The following is a 22,692-nucleotide window of genomic DNA, read 5'->3' as shown; positions in this document are numbered from 1 at the left end:
TGATAAATGCATAGATCCATAATTACATTGAAAGTATATAGATACATAAAGGAGGTAAGTATATGTAGATTAAAGATATTGATAGAGGCACAGGATGGGAAATAAGGTAGTGCATTGGATATGCTTTTTCAGGAGAAAAGTAACAGACACACAGATCCAAGTACATAGAAGGTACATAGATGCACAATGGAAGTATCTACATGTAGACCAAGGATGATTTTTATTTATTTATTATTATTTTTTTTTCTCTCAACAACATAATTATTTTACATGTTTATACAAAGTAATACACAAATATAGATACATAGCTATAGTGAAAAACAAATGTTTGTATACAGAGGGATATGCTGTAAATTTCTGTTTGCGTATGGTGCTTAAGTGGGGAAGAGCCAAATAGTTTTCTGAAGATAAGGTGGTTGTCGGTGGACCTTATGTTGGGAGGTAAATAGTTCCATAGTTTGGCTGCTTGAACAGAGAAGGATGTGCCACCAATGTTTTTTTCTTGTATGGTGGGATTTTGAGGCGAGATGCTCCTTTAGAGCGGAGGTTCCTTTGTTGAATGTGGCCGGTGATTTTATTCCTGAAGAAGAGCGGTCCCATTCCATGTATTGCTTTGTGGGTGATACAAAGCAGCTTGAACATGGATCTTCTGGCAACCAGTAACCAATGCAGGGCTTTCAAGGCAGGGGAGATGTGGTCTCGCGGTTTGATATGCAAGAGTAGTCTGGCAGCCGAGTTCTGAATCCGTTGTAGTCTTTTCATGGTCGTTAAAGGTGATCCGTGGTAGAGGCTCTTGGCGTAATCGAGTTTGGACAGAACAAGGGAGATCCTTCTCCTACCTCGCCACCAAGCCCTGGAACCTCCTCCTTACCCACATACAGCATACCCAAGACCTACTCGCCTTCAGAAGACTCCTCAAGAGCTGGCTCTATGAGCAGTAGCAGCACCCCCCTCTCCCCTTAGCGCCTTGGGACCCTCACGGGTAAGTAGCGCGCTTTACAAGTACTCTGATTGATTGATTGATTGATTGATTGATTGTAGCTTGGACCTTGCGTGGAAATCCCAAATGAGGGAAAATTTGTCGCAGCATTTTTATAGTAGCAAAGCTTGGTCTTGCTAGTTTATCCACTTGGGCATTCATCGACAGCTTGGAGTCCATGGTCATTCCGAGGTTTCTTACTTCCTTCGATATTTTAGGCAGTGATCCCAGTTCATCAGGCCATGCAGCAAGCGGGTTGTAATGTTTCCAATCACCACACTTGAGTATTTCAGTTTTTGAAGCATTCAATTTGAGATCGCTCCAGGTCATCCACTGATCCACGGCTCTGAGACAGCTGAAAATTGGTAATTTTCCAATGTCTTTGGGGTATTCCAAGTGAAGGAGTATTTCCGTGTCATCTGCATAGTTATAGCACATGAGGTGACATTTATTGATCAGTACTGGTAATGACTTCATATAAATGTTGAAAAGCATGGGCTAGATGATAGAACCTTGAAGGACCCCTGCTTTTGTGGAGTATGGTTTGGACGAGAAAGGTGGGGTATGAATGACATTAGTTCTGTTTCGAAGGTAGGACGCTATCCAGTCTAAAGCAGTTCCCTCTATGCCGGCTTCATAGAGTCTTTGTTTCAGAGTGTCATGGTTAACCGTGTCAAAGGCAGCTGAGAGGTCCAAGAGGAGTAGCGCAGCAACTCCGTTGCAGTCAACTGTATTCTTTAGGTCATCCCAGATGGCAAGGAGGGCAGATTCAGTGCCTCTTCCCGGACGGAATCCTGTTTGGAAGTCTGAAAGTATGTCATTCTCTTCAATGAATTGTGACATCTGGGCGAACGCTGCTCTTTCTATCAGTTTGCCCAGGAATGGTCCATTTGTAATGGGTCTGTAGTTGTCACGGTTCAGCGGGTCCAAGTTTGTTTTCTTCAGTAAAGGGCGTATGTATGACTTTGTGAGTTCTTCTGGAAATATTCCAGTAGTTAAGGAATTGTTGATGATTCTTCTTACTGGAGTGGCAGCAGAGGTTGTTAAAAGAATTGTCTTGAAAGTTTGTGGCGAACAGGGGTCAGAAGAAGCCACAAAAAGAATGGCTTTTTGAAGAGGCATCATTTTGAATGTTATTGATGTTAGACACAGGTCTACTATTTTCAAGTCTATGATAGGAATTATTTTTTCTGATAGTTTCCTCCTTGGGAACAAAATCAAGAACCTTCATTTACCCTTTTCTCTCTTTGGTACTGTTGCGATTGCCTTTTTCTGTAGGAGTGCTTGTATTCCCGTTCTCTTATATTGATGTATTGTCTAAAGAGTTTGGTGAAATAATGCACCTAGAGGGTGTTCTTTCAATTCTAATTGATAATCTTCTGAAATTATCTGTAAGACACATTGATTCTGGATATGATTTTTCCAATACTTAGAAAAGTGTAGAACCGGTCTGCAGCACAGTCTGGCTTTTTCAGCAAAAGCAACCCCCCCCTACTACAGGTCGATCCACGAAAGGCTGTCTTTGAACTTGTGAAGTCTACTGTATAATCTTCCTATTTCTGGACTCCGTCAAAGAGCGTCTGAAAATCTTTTGCCAAAACCTTTGACTGGGTGAGATGGCTAACAGCCTTCTGTGGCCAATGAAGATGAAATACTTGCCAAAGTGAATTCTCTTCACATACTAGGGAAATTCTGTATTAAAGTCTATTATTGGGTAATGCCTTCATGGAAATCTAGGCAATCCTCTTTTGTCTATTTCCTTCCATTCTTTTGTTAATATATTTCTCACTGCTCTGTGACGAGACAAGGCATCAGGCATGATTGGGCCATATTTTCAGAAAAATACTTTGGGTCAGTCAGTTGTTCATACTCAGGAAAATCTAGTTTCTCCCTTATGTGATTAATAACTTACGAAAGTTCCTTGTGCTTCTTCATTCTCTGATTCTAGTCTAGAACCTGTGGTATAGTCGTTAAGGGTCCTGTCTACCAATGTCTAGTAAGTCATCTGGTGATATACAGAAGATTTCGTCCTGTCTATTTGGAGAAACAGAAGGCTCTTCTTTGTGCTTTCTTTTCTGCACACTCTCTGTGCCTTGACTGTACACTGGCAATCTTTAGCCAGACCTTCTATGCTGCGCCTTTATATATCATGGCTTCCTTAGTCTTATGTAATATGGCTCTTCCCTAATAGAAACAGACCCACTGTTCGTGCGCAGCTGCACAGGAGGCCTTTCCACTAAAGTGCATCAGATTAGGGAGGCGTATAGCCAACTGAGCATGTCATTCCTTGTCGGCTTCCTGCTGAGGCACAGGGAAGAGATAAACTGGGCATGGGAGAGGCCTGACACCCGTGGGTATCCGCTATGGACCCAGGGGGGCACATGTGATGCCCCCCAAACATCCATGTACCGTGTGCTAGGCACCTCTGCACATGGTGCATGGATGTTTGTAAACATACAGTTTACCATTGCAGCTTGTGCTGAGGCTCTTTTCCGACCGCCAGCCCATGCCACAATATTAAATGGTATGTTTCCGACTAATCGGACCCTAATAAAGAAATATTGATATGAAAGTGGTAAAAAAAGTGCACTCAATTGGCGGAGGGAAAACGTTTTCAGAGTAAATGAATCATTGGTCATAAATACACCCAAAATAAAAAAAAATCTTCAGCAAGGCCTGGGATGGACACTTTGGCATGAATGACCACATGGGCTTGCAAGAGTGTCTGAATGCCTAGAGAAATCTGTATTTTGGGAAGATACCACATTGTACAATTTAAGAATTATACTGAGTCTATTATACAAGATAGAAGCTATGGCACATGCATAGGGACTCTGATGTAGTTTCTGGTGCGAAATAGAGGAAGTAAAAGTAAGTGAAGAGGTGCAAGGCAGGTACATTACTTATCCTCCACGATTAGCTTTACTGAACATCCTTGCTGACACTGGTTTAACCAGTGCAAAACTATGGTTTGTTGAGTAGGGATTCACAAAGTTAGAAATTAAGATGGGGGGGGGGCGGTGGTAATCCAGCGGACTACTAACCTGCGCAAAAATGTCACCATACATTCATCTGGGCCCATATACACATTCACTCATATAGGCTTGCTAACACCGCTGTGGGGAAAAGAGAGGGAGAAAATGTTTATAAATGCTTTAATTTAGATCAGTTACCTACCATTGCTATAATCTTTCACTGATCATGAAGTCTCTCCATAAGTCAATGGACCTATTTAGTTGAATAGTAATTGATGAATATGACATAGGTTCTTTTAACTTTTACCCTATTAAAATAACGACAGATTCAGGAAAGTTGTAAATGTTTATCTAATTATTATATGAGAAAAACAGTTTACAGTGTTAACTCCATCCTTCCGAGGAAGTAAGATCTTTACCAACATTTTGTATTCTATTTCAATGAGATTATCACAACAACAGTACCTCAGGAAAAAGAGGATAGAGAGAGAGAAGTACATTGACACAATACACAGAGATATATTTACCTAGGATGGTGTGAAAACCAGACCCCTCTGGCGAAGAGTGAATGAGTCCTCTGGGAAAGAACAGGTGACAGGGACTTCAGGACAGGATTCCGGACAGGATAAATTACCTCTTTTGGGTTTGACGCCTGTGTCTCACCCCTCCCTGACACTAACTTCCTCCTCAATTCTTCTGCGAGCTTCTTTTAATTATTCTATTACCTCCTTGATTCTTCCGCCATCTTCTTCTAATTCTATCACCTCCGTGAGTCTTCTGTGATCTTCTTCTAATTTTATTTTGCTCTAAATTCTAAATCTGCTTCTTTAAGTATTCGATCAGTATTCGGACAGCATCTCTGTCTCTCAGCGTTCTTGATATGACTGCCTTAACTGTGCTAACTAACTACCTCAATTATACTTTCCTAATGGCATGTACCACCACTAAATGTTTTAACTTTATGAAACCCTTACTTCTGATTGTATAAGCTGAGGGGATGATCATCACACCATGCTAAGTTTTTAATAATTTTCTTTAGTTCATTGTTTTAGGTTCCCGCCCATTCATTTGTTCTCCCAAGCTTTATTTCCCACCCATATTTGCAAACTTTATCAACAACAATGTATACAATTTTCAGTTGGTCATTGATTCTTCAGGATGTTCAGCTGGTTCCCAGGACATGTACCGAGAACGTCCTTGGATGAGTTTCAAGCTTTTACATCACTGTTTCGGACTTGCCACCTTTGCGCACGCGTGAAGAACCACGTGGGGTGCAGGCTTTTAGCATAACTCAGATGCCCAAATTCGAACTAATAGAGAGGTCAAAAGAGAAAGTATTAATTTCAAAATAAAATGATTTCACTGTATACCACCTATCTCTACTCTAATCCCATTTACTAATAAAGACTCTTCAAGCATTAGCATTCAGTTTATAACTCATTTTAGTTTCAGCAAAGCAGATGCTTAGCACGTGAGTTTCCAAGCGGCCATTTTAGATACTATTGCGCTGAAGCAAAGTTTTCCCTCCAAGAGTAAAAACGTTATTCTGCGTAGGTGCAGCCGACGCATGCGCAGTAGCGTTAGCAGCCATTTTAAAACACACTTGGGTTACTTATAGAACACATAGGCAAGCTTCCCATATTTCTAAAACATATGAAATGTGGTGCATATTAGTATAGCATTACATTATTAAAACTTCGTTACGGGTTTATATGAGAGGATTGCATCCGAGCAAGTCTCTTTTATACGAGTCCTTGCTCCATCAGTGGGTAATGAAGATTGCAGGTAAATAGGTCAAGCACCCTTTCCCAGATAATGAGGGAACAGTGTTTGCTGTACAAAACCTGCATCAAACCGTGTGAGGTAATCGACGTTTGTGACATACTAAAATCCCCTTAACATCCACAGCAATTGTGTAAACTAGTAAAATATCACATAGTAAATAATGTGAATTGTGCCTTAAGACTGCAATCACCTTTTAGACATTTTTCTTCTATTTCACGGTGCACCCTATTCAAGCTTTTCATAGCAAGATTTACCGAAATAGTTGGAAAAGTAGGATGCATAATCGCCATAAGCAGTTCAGCACAGTCGTCCTTTACATTTCCTTTCACCTAAAAAGTACCATTAAAACACAATATTTTTAGAAGGCATATTTTGAAATATAGGTTTTACAATAGCAATATTATCCAAAGTTGGTGTGGGGGGGCACTGTTAGATTTCCATGAACCTGGAATTAAGTTGGTTTCTTGGCTTCCTCGCATGCCCTCCAGTTGTCTTCTGTTAGCAGGATGTATTTATACCATTCACATTTCCCAGACAAATGTAGAGATAATAGAAAATTTCAGCGTGTAGTTTTATTGTCTCTTGCAAACATAGCATAGTTTGTGTTTTTGTATTTCTATGCCATTGCAGAGTTTTCGTCTGTTTGGTTGTAGCTTTATACCCTTTTAGCATTTATGAAGCTTTCTTGAAATACTCTTGGAAAACTGTACCAGTCTCAGCTCTAAGGACAGTAATGTGCCTTCCTTTTTCCCAATGTACAGTCAAGCATTGTGGAATGCCAGTGTCTCTGTGCAATGTCACGTTTTCACACGTATTTTTGTTATATAGGGCGACTATAGTGAGTTTCTGTCAAGAATAGTTAGATCGAAATCCAGTTGTTTGTGGCATTGATGCCATGCGAGTGGGTAACCAAAATAATTCGGAAGTGTTGTGACATCACATGGGGAAGTGCTCACTTTCGCTTTGTTTTGCCTCGTCACCTTGGTTCTGAAAGCAGCAGCATTATGCAGGGGCGGAGTTTGGGAAGTAAGATGGGGGGTGGGGTGGGGGGTGATCTTCAGATTCTCCGACAATCACGCTCGCATATCATGGCAAGATTCATACTTGAGAAGCTGAACATGAGGGAGCTTAAGGGAAATGGAAAGGGAGAGCCGTGCGGATTGTTAGGGGTAGTTTGTAAAATAACCAACATTTTATTTATTTATTTATTTATTTATTTTGAAAGTTTTATATAGCGCGAACAAGATCTTTGCAGATATCAGAGAGCTTTACAAACGAAGGTTATAGCATGTGAGTACATAACAATTGCGGTGGGGAAGGTACATGTGGGAGCATAGTCAGACTCAACAGCATAGTCAGATCAGACAGATACATCAATTATGATACAAGTACAAATAAGTTACATGTGGGAGCATAGTCAGACTCAACAGCATAGTCAGATCAGACAGATACATCAATTATGATACAAGTACAAATAAGTAATAGCGTAAACAATCAGGAAGGTCAATAATACGAGTCATACAAAAATGCAAAAGATCAGTAGAACTGAATGGTACATTGACTGTAAATATCATACCCAATAATAATTCAGGTGTATTTAGCCATGAGGATAGCTTTTACTTCTTTCTTAAAAAGTATGGTGGAGGAGATGAGCCTGGTTTCGGGGGGGAGTGAGTTCCAGATCCTGGGTGCCATTCCTGAGAAGGAGCGTTTATAGGTTTTTTCCTTGCGAAATCTTTGGGGCTTTAGCAAGAGATTGTTAGTGCCTCTGGTGTTCTTGGAGCCTCCAGAAATCGTCAGCTTCTGAGCGAGGTATCCAGGTGAGCTCAGGTGGACAGCCTTGTGCGTCATGCAGGCGATTTTCAGATGTATTCTGGCTTCAAAAGGCAGCCAGTTCAGGGATTTCAGATCAGGGGAGATGTGTGAATGTTTTTTTGATCCAGTGATGAGTCTCGCTGCGGCGTTTAGGGAAGCTCTTATAGGTGCCGTAGTAGTTAGGGGGAAACCGCAGAGGGCGATGCTGCCGTAGTCTATTCGAGGGATGACTAGTGCTTGTACCGCAGTATGGAAATCTTTGGCTGGGAGGAAGGGTTTGAGTTTCCTTAAGGTATTGATCTGGTAGTTCGCACCCTTAGTTGCTTTGTTGATGTGTTCCTGCATGTTGAGGTTGGTGTCGAGTGTTATGCCTAAAGATTTTGCTGAGTCCACGATGGTAGGATGAATATTGAGTGCCGTTAGGTGTTTAAGCCAAATTTGAGCGGTAGTGATTTTCGCGGGAGGTGAGATCAGGAGGAACTCTGTTTTAAGGGCATTGAGTTTGAGATGATTAGCGGCCAGCCATGATTGGGTGCTTCTGATCGTTGAATTCAAGAGCATAATGTCTTTGGGTGATTGTAGTTTGAGATAAAGTTGGGTGTCATCGGCGTACATGTGGAAGTGAACATTGGATGCTTGTAGCAAGGTGGTGAGCGGCTCCATAACTAGGTTAAACAAAGTAGGGGATAGTGAGGATCCTTGTGGGACGCCTAGCGATACAGGTATTGGCGAAGACATCAGGTTGTTACTCTTGAATTTCTGCGATCTGTTGTGTAGAAAGGACGTGAACCACTTGAGCACAGTTCCAGATAGACTCATTCTTGTGTTTAATAGATCGAGTAGATTCTCATGTTTAACGGTGTCGAATGCAGAAGAGAGATCAAGAAGGATGAGGAGGCAGGTATCGTTTTGATCTAGGATTTGGAGGGCGTCGTCAATTATGTGAATCATAGCAGTTTCTGTACTGTGGTCTGCTCTAAAGCCTGATTGATGAGGGTTGAGTAGATCAAACTGATTTTTATTTTATTTATTTATTTTGAAAGTTTTATATAGCGCGAACAAGATCTTTGCAGATATCAGAGCGCTTTACAAGTACAAGGGGGTGATAGAGTAGTAATTGAGGTAATTAAGGTACAAGGTGCATAGTTACATAGGTAGTACAAAATACAAGGGGTAGGTCACAGGTGAGGTAGTGTCGGTCCAATGACCATAGTCAAACAGTTGCACCAATAGTATCACAGTACAAAAATAAGGAGCATATACTTGTTTAAGCGTGCTTAAAATGCTTTTGGAGATAGCATGAAGGTATAGTTGAGGTAGGTGTGTGCAGGGTGTATAGTCACACAGGTGCATCATGTTTTAAGAACTTCAAAAGGGAGAGGAGAGAAAGAGTATGCATGTTTTTCTCTGTTTGTGCATGTAGAAATACTAGATGAAATCCAACAGACCTCAACATAATCGACTGAAAACACCTATATCCAACTTTTTACTACAGAATGTATTCATCAGGGGGTGCAAAACCGTGCAACACCCCAAAACAACACCCCTGAAGTTACGCCCCTGGCATTATGGTGGTTGGTGGTCTCGCCTGCCTTTTTCTGCCTTTCCCAGGTCTCCAAAGACCCTATGAAAGTAGGAGAACGTAGGCAGCACTGCGCCTGCCCCAACCATCTTTTCCCTCATCTCGCTCCATGCTGACAGGAGAAGTCAAGTAGTCCTGGCAAGGGACTCTCGGAGAGCAGCAGTCACTTGGAGACTGATTCTTTAGGAAGGAGTGATGCAGGGTGGTACAGAAGGTTTTTGAGGACGACTACAGCAGGGCAGCGATTTAAATTTCAATTTGGACTGGGGGGTTGTGCAGAGGGCAGTGCAGGATGGGTGAGAAGAGACCAATTATTATCTTTTATTTCCAGTTTGGGTGGAGTGGGGCATATAGGGGAGTTATAAAACAAAGTGGTCTGTGTGATTGGCAGAATGCCAGGTATTTTTTTTATTATTTGGATTTAGGATATGTGAGGTAATTTTCAGAGGTATTCAAGTGGGGGCCAGGAGACCAGGTATTTTATTTTCAGTTTGGGCGGGAAGGTGTGGTATATATTGAGGGTTGTGGTGATGGATGGCAGGAGGCCAGGTTTTTTCACATTTTACATGGTATGTATGGTTCACCCATCACTCCTCTGCCCCTGTGTATATCTTGGACGCAGGTACAGATGACTTAGAGGGGCCTTATATAACAGAAAAGAGCAGATGGCTAAAATAACAGAGATATTTTCTCCTCGTTGTCCAGAATGACATCAAATTGACAACAAGATTGAATCTTTATTTCTTTATGATATGTGTTGCTCTCGCTGAGAGTCACTAGCTTGAATAGTAGACTTACATCTGGGTATTCGCTGCTACGGTATAGCAACAGTGCAAAATAAAAGACGTATTTTATTATTGGGGTGGGGGTTTAGCACTGAGGGGGGCATGGGGAGATGGCAGGGTGTCCGGTATTGGTTTTTGGTGGGTGCATGTGAGCGGTAGAATGGTCACAGGGTGTTGGGATGATGGGAGTGTGCAGCAGGAGTAAAGAGGCCATATTATAAATAGAGAGCACTCGCCCACTCTGTGTTGCTCCGCATCTTGAACTAGATGAAACAGAGCACCCTATTACACAGTTGCATGAAGGGGTATAGTAGTCATGCGCACAACATGGTTTAACCTACCTCAGCCCTCTACTCTTGAGTACCCCTGGGAAGGCTCTTTAATTACAGAAAGGTTTGCCGTGAAAGGCAAGCGCACTGTTTGAATGCATCATTCCACTTTTCACTGAGGTGGTAAACAATAAACTTGACCTCATATTTATATGGGGACAGGCATTATTCATGCACCCACCTGCAAGGGGATGTCTAGGAGGGGGTCCCTGAGATCCCCATGCCTTGCTCCAATGGGACAGCCTCGGTGGGGGTGAACACAGTGTGGCACAGCACACCTTCTGACAGCCTCTATGCCTCTGCCTCTGTATCTATAAGATGAATTCCCTCAACTGCATGGGGCCACGCCCTGATGCAAATTTGGCAAAGCACCTTGGGACAGATGGGCACCCTCCATATTACAGAAGGGACCATGCAAGTATCTGCACCCCCTTCTGTAATATGCAAATGTCCGATGTGCCATTCGGGCACATTATATATTCAGTCTTCGGTGTAATACAGGACAGGAGGATGAGGCAGCTCAGGCCATGTTGTATAGGGCTCCCCATGACTTCTCTAACTCTGCATATGTTGAAAGCAGGGCAGATAATTTGCGTAGGCCATACATCACATACAATTGTAGATGGGTAGCAGTGAAAACTGGGGGTGTTTTTCACTTGAGGGTTCTGATGACATGACTATCAGACCCTCTCAAACAAACACATCCCTGTTATTCTGTATTTTATTTATAGGTATTTATTAAATCCCTCGCCCCCCCACAGAAACACACCGCATTCCCCAGTGAAGGAATTCACTGGGAGATGGAGTCCACATACCGTGGCTGTGCGAGTTTACAAATCTTCAAGGCTAACCGTGCCTTGAAACCCCAACCCTGCACGCTTTTGTGGGATTTAGGGCCAGATGCATTAAAGGGTTTTGCCCCTTCTGTGTCTTTGGGAAAATGTGTTCATGCTTATGGCCCTTAGTCCCATAATATAACACAGAAGTTGGTTAATTGTATGTATAACAGCAATGTCACAATTTGTGATTGAATGAAGTTGTAAATCAAGACATTTGCAGTAGTAAATGTGATCTGTGAGCACAAATGGCGTTGTGAATCGGGCTCACGGTGTATAATGAAGGAGACATTGACTTACCTAATGAATTGCACTGCAGTATGTTCAACAGCATCTGTCTTTTGCTTCAAGATCCCCCAGCAGAAAGTAGAACAAACTAGCAGGGTGGCACATGTGCAAATTAGGAACAGAACAAGGGAAAATGCAAAAAATCCCAAGATTAAGCTTTTAAAAGCTTTTACTTTGTTTCACAAGTGGGTATTTGGGTAAAAGAGCGGCTCATATGGAGATGCAAGTTACTGCATTAGAAAACATGGGGGCCTGCAATCCCTGTATAAAAGCCTCTCTCTAATTTCCTAATTACAGGCGACTTGTGATGTATCTAGCTACCTTTAATGAAGAGATAACGTAGCCACTCAACTGTAAGTACTTATTATAGTTGAGGTCAATTGTCACAATGCCTGCTGCCAGAGCCAGCAGAGAGGGTGTTAGGCACTTCAGCTGAAGTTTAAAGAACGAAAACAGGAACTGCATTTTCCTTCTTCTGATATGTTTTCTCTAAAAAGAAAAGCATTTAGCACATTTTAGATAGTTATGGCAACATGTTTATTTTTTCACAATATAGGCCATTACGGGAAGGATAAAAACTTTGCATGTTTTAATGCAACATTTTTATTCTGACTAACTTGAAATTCAACATAATATCTTTAGGCCAAACGTAGTAACTGCTTTTGGTGTGTTTAATTTCGCAGTACAGATTATGATTATGTTCATCGGGCCTGCAGTGAACATTAAGTAGCAGGACACAAATGATTTAAGAGATTTGTGGTCATGGTGTGATCATTTATTATAAGGAATAAAATACTAAACGTCATCATTAAAGGAATATTCCAAGTCACCTTGAAGTTCCATGATCTTATAAAGGAACTCAGCTTCAGCCCTTTTCCTCTATGCCATCATGGAATTCCTCTGTGACTTGCAATTTTCTTATAATGTACAAATAGGTGGTACGTTATGCCATATATATTGCCCAGGGGGCAGATTGAAGCACCCACAAATGTAATGATCCAAAGAATTATGGCAAATGGAGACCTTTACATTTATATATTTTTCCATTCTATTCCAGGTATCAAGCAATGGAAGGCATTCTGTCCGCATCACAGGTCTAAGTACAATTGATTTCCGTGCTGGCTTTTCAAGAAAGCCAACATTAGACTTCAAGCAAACATCTAATCGACCAGTGAAAGGTAAGATAAAACCACATAACAATGATTAATACAGTCACATGAAATGATTACAATGCCACACACTTGTCTTCCCACCATTAGTGACCAACAAATAAGTTGATGTGCTGTTCAGTAACATTGATTAATTTATCAGAAGTTGATACTACAATAATTATACATATCAAAGAATCTATATGTACATACAGAAGTGGTCATTAACACTTTGGTGGATGTAGATGAACTGCCAAAAATTGTCGAGTTTCCTATTCGTCCTACTTAGAAGGTATACATACTCTCTTAATAGTGTATACATACACTCTTAATGGGGTAAATGGCTGATACCCCTTTTTTATGTGGTTTGTCTGCATTCACTAAACTCTAAATGTTCTCCAGAAAGTTAAAATTTCAAGTACATTAAATGGTATATTATAATCAAAACGAACAATGATGGTAGAGTTTTTAATTAATACAATAACTAGTTTAAAAAGCAAGTACACAAAACCAAGAAACCTACTTTTGAGTGCTACCTAATAAAATTTCTTATCAACAAAGATTTATTCATTAAAAAGGGGGGATTTACACACCTACATACTTTCCCATGTCACTACCCCTTTCCAACCGGTCCATGAAACAAAGTTCTCATAATCCTCTACATTGCCCGACCTCCCTTCAAAGAGAAACTTTCCCCTTTGGTTTCAGTCTTTCTGCCACTTCATCATTTTTTTTTTGTCAAATCTGTTTATTGGCATTTCAAACAAAGGTTCACAGTACATTAGACATTTCAAGAGTGTCAGCTCAGTGAGCGGGCATGTTGAATACACAGTCAGCAACATCATAACATACAAATAAGGGATGTTGTGTCGCGTGTGTGATAGGTAAAGGAGATAACCGCCCAACACTGGCACAGGCGCAGACTGCCGGGGCAGCCGCCCCAAAGTAGGTCCATGACTGTCCACGCGCTGAACTCGTTGGCATTGTATAGATTGGGATGGATCATCCCATCATATGCATAAACATGACTTTACTACAACAACAGTAAATAAGCAAGAAAAGAGAAATAGGAAGAAAAAATGGCGGCACAATCAACAACCCTGACGCATGATGATCCTCTATCCCCCACCGCCGAACCCCCTCCCCCGCCCCCCCCCCGGCACACGCACACATTTGGGCCTACATCCGAAACCAACATAACCTCAGAAGATGAAGACAGCAGCAACCGCCTACTAAACCAGGAGAAGAGCCCACGGTGCACTACAATTTTAGAGGACGTCACCTAGCTCTCCGCCGCGCCTGTGTCCCCATCCTCTCCAGGTGACTGGAAGACGCTTAGCATGCGCTCCCAACGCTCCGCCATTGGTTCTTATCGGAGCCCCACCGGCTCCTCCCTCCGTATGGCCGTCCACTCCGCCCGAGCCTGTAAGGAGGAGGTCCACGCCTGTATACTCGGGGGATCACTCGCCTTCCAACGCCTTGTAATGAGGCGGGTGGCAACTAGCATCCCCAGGTCTAAAAAATGGGAAGTCGCCCTGTCTTTGGGCGGCCTCTTAAATTGGTGCAGGACGTATTCCGGCCAGTCAAAGGGTATAATGCGTCCAGTGCACTTGCGAAGCAACTCGCCTATTGCACTCCAGTAAGAGCCCAGCCTAGGGCAATGCCATAGGAGGTGAAGAATCTCTGCGTCTAGCTCCCCGCATCTGGGGCAAAAATCATCTGCATGGTGGAAGTATCGATTAATGAGTGCAGGCGTGAGGTAGGCCCTGTGAACAACATAAAGTTGTATCTGGTGGAAGCGTAGATTTCTGGGGATGCGCACCGGGCTTTTAATAAAGTCTCTCCCGTTCCTTATCGGATAGTTGCCGGCCCAAATCTCGCTCCTATTTGCCCCTGAGCGAAGACAAGCTAACCCCCGTGTGTGTCCTTTACGACTCGGCAAACCACCAGACCAAGTGCTTGCCCCTCCCCATGACATGTAGGTATTGCATGGTTAAGTGTTGTTTAGGCTCTGAGGTCACATCTCCCCACCGGGCAGTCATTTTCGCCCCTATGGAGCGATGCAACAGGAACCCCCCAGGAGGAAGCCCATCTTTGAGGACCAGCGTCTCATACGCCACCAGTGCACCATCTGGGAAGAGGTCACCCAACGTCTGGATGTCTGCTTCTCCCCAGTGTGCCAACATAGGGCGCGTGAGGACTCCCTCGCCCCCCAGAAAGCCCTCCAAAGGTACCACCGGCGTGCAGGGACGCACCTGTCGGGTAAGAAAGAGGACTCTGCGGAAGCACTTGTACGTCACCGCACGGGCCGCCAGAGGGTGAAAAAGCCTGACGACCCGTTCCAGGGAGTACGGCGGCTCAGCTGTGGCCGTAACATCTCTACCTCTCTCTGCCAGCCAACGGGCAATCCATTGGAGCTGCGCGGCCAGATAGTAATGTTCAAAACAGGGAGCACCTAGCCCACCCCCATCTGTCGGCAGGAACAGCTTTGTCAGTGCCAACCGGTGTCGGGACGTGCCCCAAATGAAGTCCTGCAGCGTCGTGTTGAGCGACGAAAAGAAGGAGGCCGGGACATAGAGGGGGAAATTGGCAAAATAGTACAAGAGTCGGGGAAGCATGATCATTTTGGTGAGAGCCACCCTGCCAGTTGTGGTTAGCGGAAGGGAGGACCAGAAGCGGATTTGGGACCGGAGCGCTGCCACCGCTCTCCCTAAATTACCGTCGAAAAGTTCAGCCGACTGCCTGTAGACCTGGATCCCGAGATATTTGAAGGTTTCGGCCTGCCATTGAACCCTCGTGTCGCATAGGCAATACCCCAGATCCTCTATTGCAGCATTAAACGCAAAAAGGGACAAAACCAGCAGGTTGTCAGCGTAGAGCGAAACCTGGTGGATCACATCTCCTAATGGGATTCCTGCTCCCAGATCCTGCCGCAGTGCCGCCGCCAAGGGTTCCACGGCCAGTGCGAACAATAGTGGGGACAGAGGGCACCCCTGCCGGGTGCCCCGACCCACTGCCACTGCGTCCGAAATATATGGGCCCAGCCACACCCGAACCACAGGGTTAGTGTGGAGGAGCTGAACCATCTGTAGGAAACCAACACCGAGGTCATAGAGCGAGAGCACCTCAGCCAGATACCCCCACTCCAGGCAGTCAAAGGCCTTTTCCAGGTCTATTAGCAGACAACCCGCTCGAGGCCACTCCTTGGTCGCTTCAGACGCCACCCTAAAGAACCTCCTGAGGTTCAGGGATGTGGACCTCGCCGGCACATACCATTTTGGTCCGAGTGCACCAGGTGGGGGACCACTGCCGCAAGCGGCTCTGCCAGAATTTTGGCGAAGACCTTATAGTCCACATTCAGCATTGCCAGCGGCCTGTACGAACCCAAAGCAGTAGGGTCCCCGTCGGGCTTGGGTAAGGAGACCAGGAATGCCTCTCGTAGCGATGGGGGAAAGGAACCGTCATCAATTGCGGCATTATACAGCTGGAGGAGCAGAGGCGACAAGACATCCCTATTCGCCTTGTAGTATTCAGCAGGCAGGCCATCCGGCCCGGGGGGTTTCCCGAGCGCCATAGCCCGGATCGCATCTCCCATCTCCTCCAGAGTGAGGGGGGCCTCCAGCTCGCCCCTGTGGTCTTCCGATGCCACCGGCAAAGTGACAGCGTCTAGGAACTCGCCTAGTGCATGCCGAGGGCCAGTGCCTCGGGCCCGGTACAATTGCCTATAATGGTCGGTCAGAGCGCGGTGAATTTCTCGCTTTGCGTATACCAATACCCCTTCCGCCGTGCACCGAGCTCCTATGGGGGCTCCATGTCCATGTCCATGTCCATCTCCCTGTACCAGCCAGGCTAGCAGCCGACCAGCCCTGTCCGCCGTAGCATGTGTCCTGGCCGTAGGAGCCGTGTAATTATGGCAGCGCATTTCACAAGGAGCGGGAGCAGCGACTGGGTACCTATAATCCGGTCCAGGTGGACATGCAAATCATGAACGGGGGAGTAGTAGGAGTAAATTCTATCCACGGGGTGCTGCACGCGCCAGAGGTCATGCTCCCCCCAATGCGCAAGCCAATCCCTGAAAGCGTGCGCGTTAGATGCAACAGTCGTGGCCCGGAGAGGGGGGAAGGACCTGTCCAAGTGCACGTCTAGAATCATGTTAAAATCCCCGCCAAGCAGCCAAGGGAGGCCAGCATATGGGTGAAGGATGCGACTCAGGACTTCCAGATAGGCAGGCTGGTCTGTGTTTGGGGCGTAAAGGGATCCCAGCAGAATTTCCTGACCATTCAGTCGCCCCCGCGCTAAGTAGTACCTGCCCTCAGAATCTACCAATGTTTCCGTGCAGATGAAGGGGACACCCGCCCTCACCCAGATCAGCGTGCCACGCGCGTGGGCTGAGAAGGTGGTGCCGAAGATCTGCCCCCGCCAGCACCTGCGCAATGTTCCTAGCTCGGTCAGTGTCATGTGCGTCTCCTGAAGGAGTGCAATCCCCACCTCATGACGTTGCAGGTAGGAGAACACAGAGTAGCGGCGTGAAGGGGTGTGCATACCGCGGTTGTTCCATGTCAGTATGTTAGTGTGTGTCATGTATCAAGCCATGTCGTGCACGCACAGGGCGAGGGAAGGTCACAGGCGGGGGCCCATGTGCGCCAACAGAGAGGGGGAGTCAGTGTGCCGCAACTGAAACGTAGAAACAATCGTGAACAGCATAACAAGAAGGGCGAGTCCCCAAACAGGGTGTACGTCCAAGCTTCAACAACTCTGCCACTTCATCATTAGCTTTGCATTAGAGACCTTTCCTTGCCTGCTGCACTTAGTTTAAACAAAAATAAGTGAAGGGACCCAAACCCACTGTCGCTGTGAAATATGGGTCACCTAGTCATGATTTCACCTCATGTCTCTTCTACCACCCTACACTCCCTGTCTCTTTTTCTCACTCTTGCAGGTTCTTCATCAATCTAGATTTCTCCTTGCATCTAAGCCTTGGGGTAACTAACAGAGTTCCACTCCACAAAGTTACCCAAAGTTACCCAAAAACTCAGGGAGATTCGTGAAGTTTCACAAGCGGCGGAGTTGCGGTATGTCACTCTGTTCGCACTGATTTTTAGTGCCGGGAGAGAGTTCAGCAGTGTAATATCAGCTCGAACAGCACCACTACTCGAGTGGCAACTTTCACATCGCAAACAGCAGCTTTCTCAATGCAAGTGGTGGGGACTTGCCATGACCTGCGTTTAGAAATTGCGCCGGGTGGTGGTCTAGTGCTTGATATTTTCGCTTGCGCTCACCAGCGTACCATTGGCAAACCACGAGAAAAAACTTTGCCACACAATGGTTGGCACAGTTGTCTGAAACTTCACTCTCCAAGTGGAATGCAGATTGGGCAAAACTCTGCAGACTCCGCTCGAGGAGCGGAGTTTACCATTCACTCCTACTTATATACTCTGTTTTCTTATCTTTCTCTTCCTTCTTTTTCTACCATTTCTGTCTCTTGCTGTGGTCACAGTCTCATGAGAAAAAAATAAGCCTAGTTATAAAAATTAGCACCTGTGCCCATCAGCTGCAAACAACAGCAGAAATTAAGCATGCCTCACCACCAGTACGCGGGTTTTATGTATCCCTTCACCTACAGTCTTCTTCAGACCCTCCGTCTCCCTCTTAACAACTCCCCTCACTCTGCCTCTAGTCAGCACCACTTTAGTGCATCTTCCAACTTCCTTTACCAAATTCCTTCCAAGCCCACTTCTTTTCTTTGCTTCTTGTCACCACATCCACTTCCCATTGAGTCATAATTTCAGTGATGCACAATTTTTTTATTGTTGGATTTATAGAACTCAAAATTATGAAATTTGAGACTATGGGCCACATGTAGAAAGCGTTTTTGCAGTCACAAATGGGCCGATTCTAATACAAAAAAGCATTCACAAATATACAGAGCCCTAACTGCGATTCAGTAATCTATTACCAAATCCAAATTTGGGTTTGCGAATCTGTATGTGGAAGGCCATGTTTAGGGCGTCCCTTTCAAATACTGATTCGTATTGGTATGTACAAATGTTTTGCAACCGAAATGCTGTCCCAAAACATTTACACTTTACAACCAACTCATAGCTTGTGATAAGCCATTCGCAAATTGAAAGGGGTCCCCAAGAAACCCCTTCCGCTTTGAGAATGAAAATGAAAAGAAATATATATTTTTAAGAGCAGGAAGTGGTCTCACGGATCACTGCCTACTCTTAAAAAATGAAGCTAAAATGTTTCTTTTTTTATTTTTAAACACATCTGGTTTTCCTTCAAGGAAAACGGCTTTGTTTTAAAAAAAGTTTTTTTATTTAAAAGCAGTCACAGATATGGCGGTTGGCTGACCCTAGGAGGCCACAATTCCTGTGATTTTTGTGATTCCCAATCGGTCACAAACTGAGATCTACCTCAGTAATATTAATGAGATAGGTCTATTTGCAACCCATTGGGAATCACAGATAGAATAAACCACACTTTCATACATTAGTGTTTGCAATGACCAAATAGCAGATTGCAAAACTTTGCTATTTGTTAATCTCAAACACTAAGTTTCGTACATGTGGCCCTATGAGTTGGTTTACCACATTAAAGAGTTATGAAGTGGTTAATTAATGAATACAAGTAGTGTCTTCAAATGCAGTACTAACGCAATTCAGATCATGCTTACTCATATGCAATTTATTTTCCATCTACGCACCCACTGTCTGTAACAACATCCCTGTATGCACGTGGAAGACCCAACGCTGCTCCAGTTTAAGAAACAGATGAAGACACTCCTCTTTAAAATCACTGCATCACAATGCACTAACAATCGAATAACCAGCTAACCCTTCTATTATTTGTTGACTTTATGCTTACCTTTGACCCTGTACAGTGCTCCACTGCCTTTTTGCTAGGTTTGTACTATACAAATATGGCATACATAAATTTTTGTTCCCATCCGGGGTGATTCATACCCAGAATGTTCAGCACAGTGAAGTAGGCTGGAATCAGTTTATTTGTCCAGGGAGAGTCACAAAACTGCATCTTACTTAACCACAATCTAGTCTTCCTAAGACATAGACCTAGGGTTTACATCTAAATTTTATAGGAAGTCAAGGTCTTATGGCACCTGTATATCATTTTATAAGTCTTTATTTTGATTGTTGATATCATAAAAGACAACAGGTTAAAAAAGAAATATCAAAATATATATATATATATATTTTTAAAACCAACAAGGTAACATGATATACAATTAAATTCAAGACACAGAACCGGTGTAAACTTCAGAGCAATGAGGCAGATCCCAATCTATCCCACCCTTACTTTAAAAAATAATAATTTAGAGTTGTTTTTTTTTAAAACAAGTTATGCAAAGAGTGGGTAAACAGTTTTCTATATACAATATGTGTCCCTATACAGGTTTTAGGTGGCAGATAATAAAAATACTCAGTTAAAACGTAATTTGCGAGCTCGGATGATCCACATCCAATGGAGAAATTTTGCTACAGCAGTAACCACAGGTTGAGTGCTATTTGTTTTAAGAATCCTTAATGCCTCAGCCCCTGTATTGAGTCCCAACTGCAAGCAAATGGGTTTTAGCCACATTTGCCTTGGGGCTTTGTATTCAGGACAGATAAATAAAATATGCCTGATACTTTCTCGTTGGGTACGGCAAAAAGGGCAGCTAGGGTCATTGCCGTTTCTCCAGTTGGCAGTAAAGGAATTAATTGGTAATGTACCCACCCTGAATTGGTGGAATCGCTTCCTATCCTCAGGTACAGTAATACAATCCCAATATTCCTCTAAAGCTGTCGAGTTTTTAAGTTCCAGAAAGTCCGCGGTCAAAGACGGACCAACACAGCTGCCAAATCTTTTCAAGGAAACCATACTCCAATAAAGTTCTCTAAATGTTTTCTTAGATGGGAAGGTATGGGCCGTTGGATCTTCCCACAAGCTGGCTAGGCCCATTGCTATGTAGGTTGCCTTTGCCTCCCTCATCCAGGGAATTCCATGTGCTCTATCCGCATCTCTAACTTCGAGAAATGCCCGAGCATACTGGGAGAGATCTGGCGTGACCCACAATCTCCTCCAGTATGCCACTGGTCTGTAGCGGGCCATGTCCTCCAGGCGTTGTGAACCTAAGTCATAAAAAAGAGGGGTCAGAGGGGTAGATACGGGAAGCCCTGTGATACCTCGTAAACATTTATTTTGTGCCCTAGTTAGAGGTTCAAGTTTAGTATAACCCCATAATTCCGCCCCATAAAGAACTGCAGCTCCAATCTTAGCATCGTAAATTTTCAATGCAGTGGTAATTGGTCTGGTGTGTGAGAGAATTAGCTCTTTTGTTAAAGCTCCTTCTAGCTGCGCATGCTTAGTAACCAGCTGGGATGTGTGGGATTTTCAATCCAATTTTGTAGCCAGGGTTATGCCCAAATATGAGAAAACCTGGGTATGCTTGAGTTGTGCCCCGTTCATGACCACCTTCCCTCTTACGTATTTGGACTTGTGGAGGACCATGAACTTGGTCTTACTCACATTTATTAAAAGTCCATGGTCATTACAGAAGACCTCGAACACATCTATAGCTTTTTGTAAGCCCCGTTGAGTTTTTGAAATCAACAGGGTGTCGTCTGCAAACATCAGCAGGGGGATCAACCTACCATCCAGTTTAGGGGCATCAGTAGGCTGGTGCTCGTAGTATGAGATCACCCTGTTGATGTATAATGAAAAGAGGGTCGGGCAAGTACGCACCCTTGGCGAACACCTCTGGCAATCCTGAACTTGTCAGTAACACCCCTGTTGGTTCCATCTAACTTGGGCAAAATTGTCCTCATGTAGTATTTTTAAAAAGGACAAAATATTTAGCGGCATACCCTGCTCTTCAAAACACCTGTATATCAATTATAACTCTAATCGATAGACTGATAGCAACATATTGATACACTGATAAATCACTAGCCAATGTTAGAAATATTAAATCAAGTGGGATGTAACATTGTTTAATTGTCTATTAAGCAGCTCCCATCCTAACAATAGCTCTGTTTGGAACTGACACTTATAAATTTGAATACCTTTAATTTCTGTTTTCCAAATCTTAGAGAAATTTCTTCTTATTCACCTTCTTATTTTTATTATTTTTGTTGACTTTAACAGGAATATTACAATTAGTATTCATATACTTAATTATATCAAATCTAATAATATTAATAAAATAGTAACACAGTGGAATTCTGTGCCCAATTGCCAATGGGCTGTACATTTGGTTTGGTAGACTGCTGTCGAAGAAGATTTCAGTGTTGTATATAATTTAAGGCCTCATTATGAGGACCTCTGTACCTGCCAGGTACTTCGGTCACCCCATATTTGCAGATAATGCGGGCAACTGTAACTCCTTGGAGGGTGAGTTACTGGGGATTATAAGTGGGACTCAGAGGATCCACTGAGAAATGAAGAATGACTAGAAGAAATTCATGACTCGATTCCTCTGATTATTCTACATTGCTCATCTTGTACTTCACCCAGAACTCCACCGCCATTTAGCGGTCCACATCACAAGCCCTCATACATCCATATATAGATACAGTCTCTAGCAATTAGGCGCAAAGTTGACCTGGATGACACCCAGGTCCTACCACAACAGCAAGAGGTATCTCGGTACCCTGACATGCACCTGGAATTCCAGGTTGAGCTGGCGGATACTGTTGGCTAGAGGTTGTTTTCAGCAGCAAAAAGAAGTGCATGCAGCAGGGGGTGTTTACTTCGTCTAACTAGAATACTACTGCTGAGATGTCTGTAGCCTGTACAGTGCAAATCAGGCTTTTATGCTTCATAGTGCCATAAAATAAGTGTCAAGTCTGAATGATAACAATAGTGGGAACTTTAAATAGCACTTAGTCACTCTGTGGGGACTATCAAGTGGTGTTTAAAAACTGCCCAGTGATATTAGTATTTAGGAATTTGCAGTATAATATGCAATATCCAACAGTGCCTTTTGGATGTATTTAAAGACAATTGGAGGTAGACTTTTCATGTTGTGAAATGGCTCTTGGTCATTATAGCTGGTCATTCACATAAACAAAAACGGTGTGTTAATGAACATAGTAGGGGACACCATATGAACACCTGACCCCAAGCCTGATCCTTCTCCTTTAACTCTGAACTCTCACATAATCC

General features: G+C 43.7%; 1 protein-coding gene across 1 annotated transcript in view; it reads left to right on the top strand.

The window, feature by feature from the left end:
- Nucleotides 1-22,692, top strand: part of HMCN1 (hemicentin 1) — a 1,257,483-nt gene that overhangs the window by 290,316 nt on the left and 944,475 nt on the right. Inside the window, exon 7 of the mRNA XM_078642741.1 lies at nt 12,432-12,552. Coding sequence (XP_078498867.1) covers nt 12,432-12,552 — 121 coding nt within the window. The remainder of the gene's footprint in view (nt 1-12,431; nt 12,553-22,692) is intronic.

This window comes from Lissotriton helveticus, chromosome 1_1 (assembly GCF_964261635.1).
Source record: "Lissotriton helveticus chromosome 1_1, aLisHel1.1, whole genome shotgun sequence".
In the NCBI taxonomy this organism is placed as follows: Eukaryota; Metazoa; Chordata; class Amphibia; order Caudata; family Salamandridae; genus Lissotriton; species Lissotriton helveticus.
Note: the sequence above shows the minus strand (reverse complement) of the source record. Positions and strands in the feature narration are given on the sequence as shown.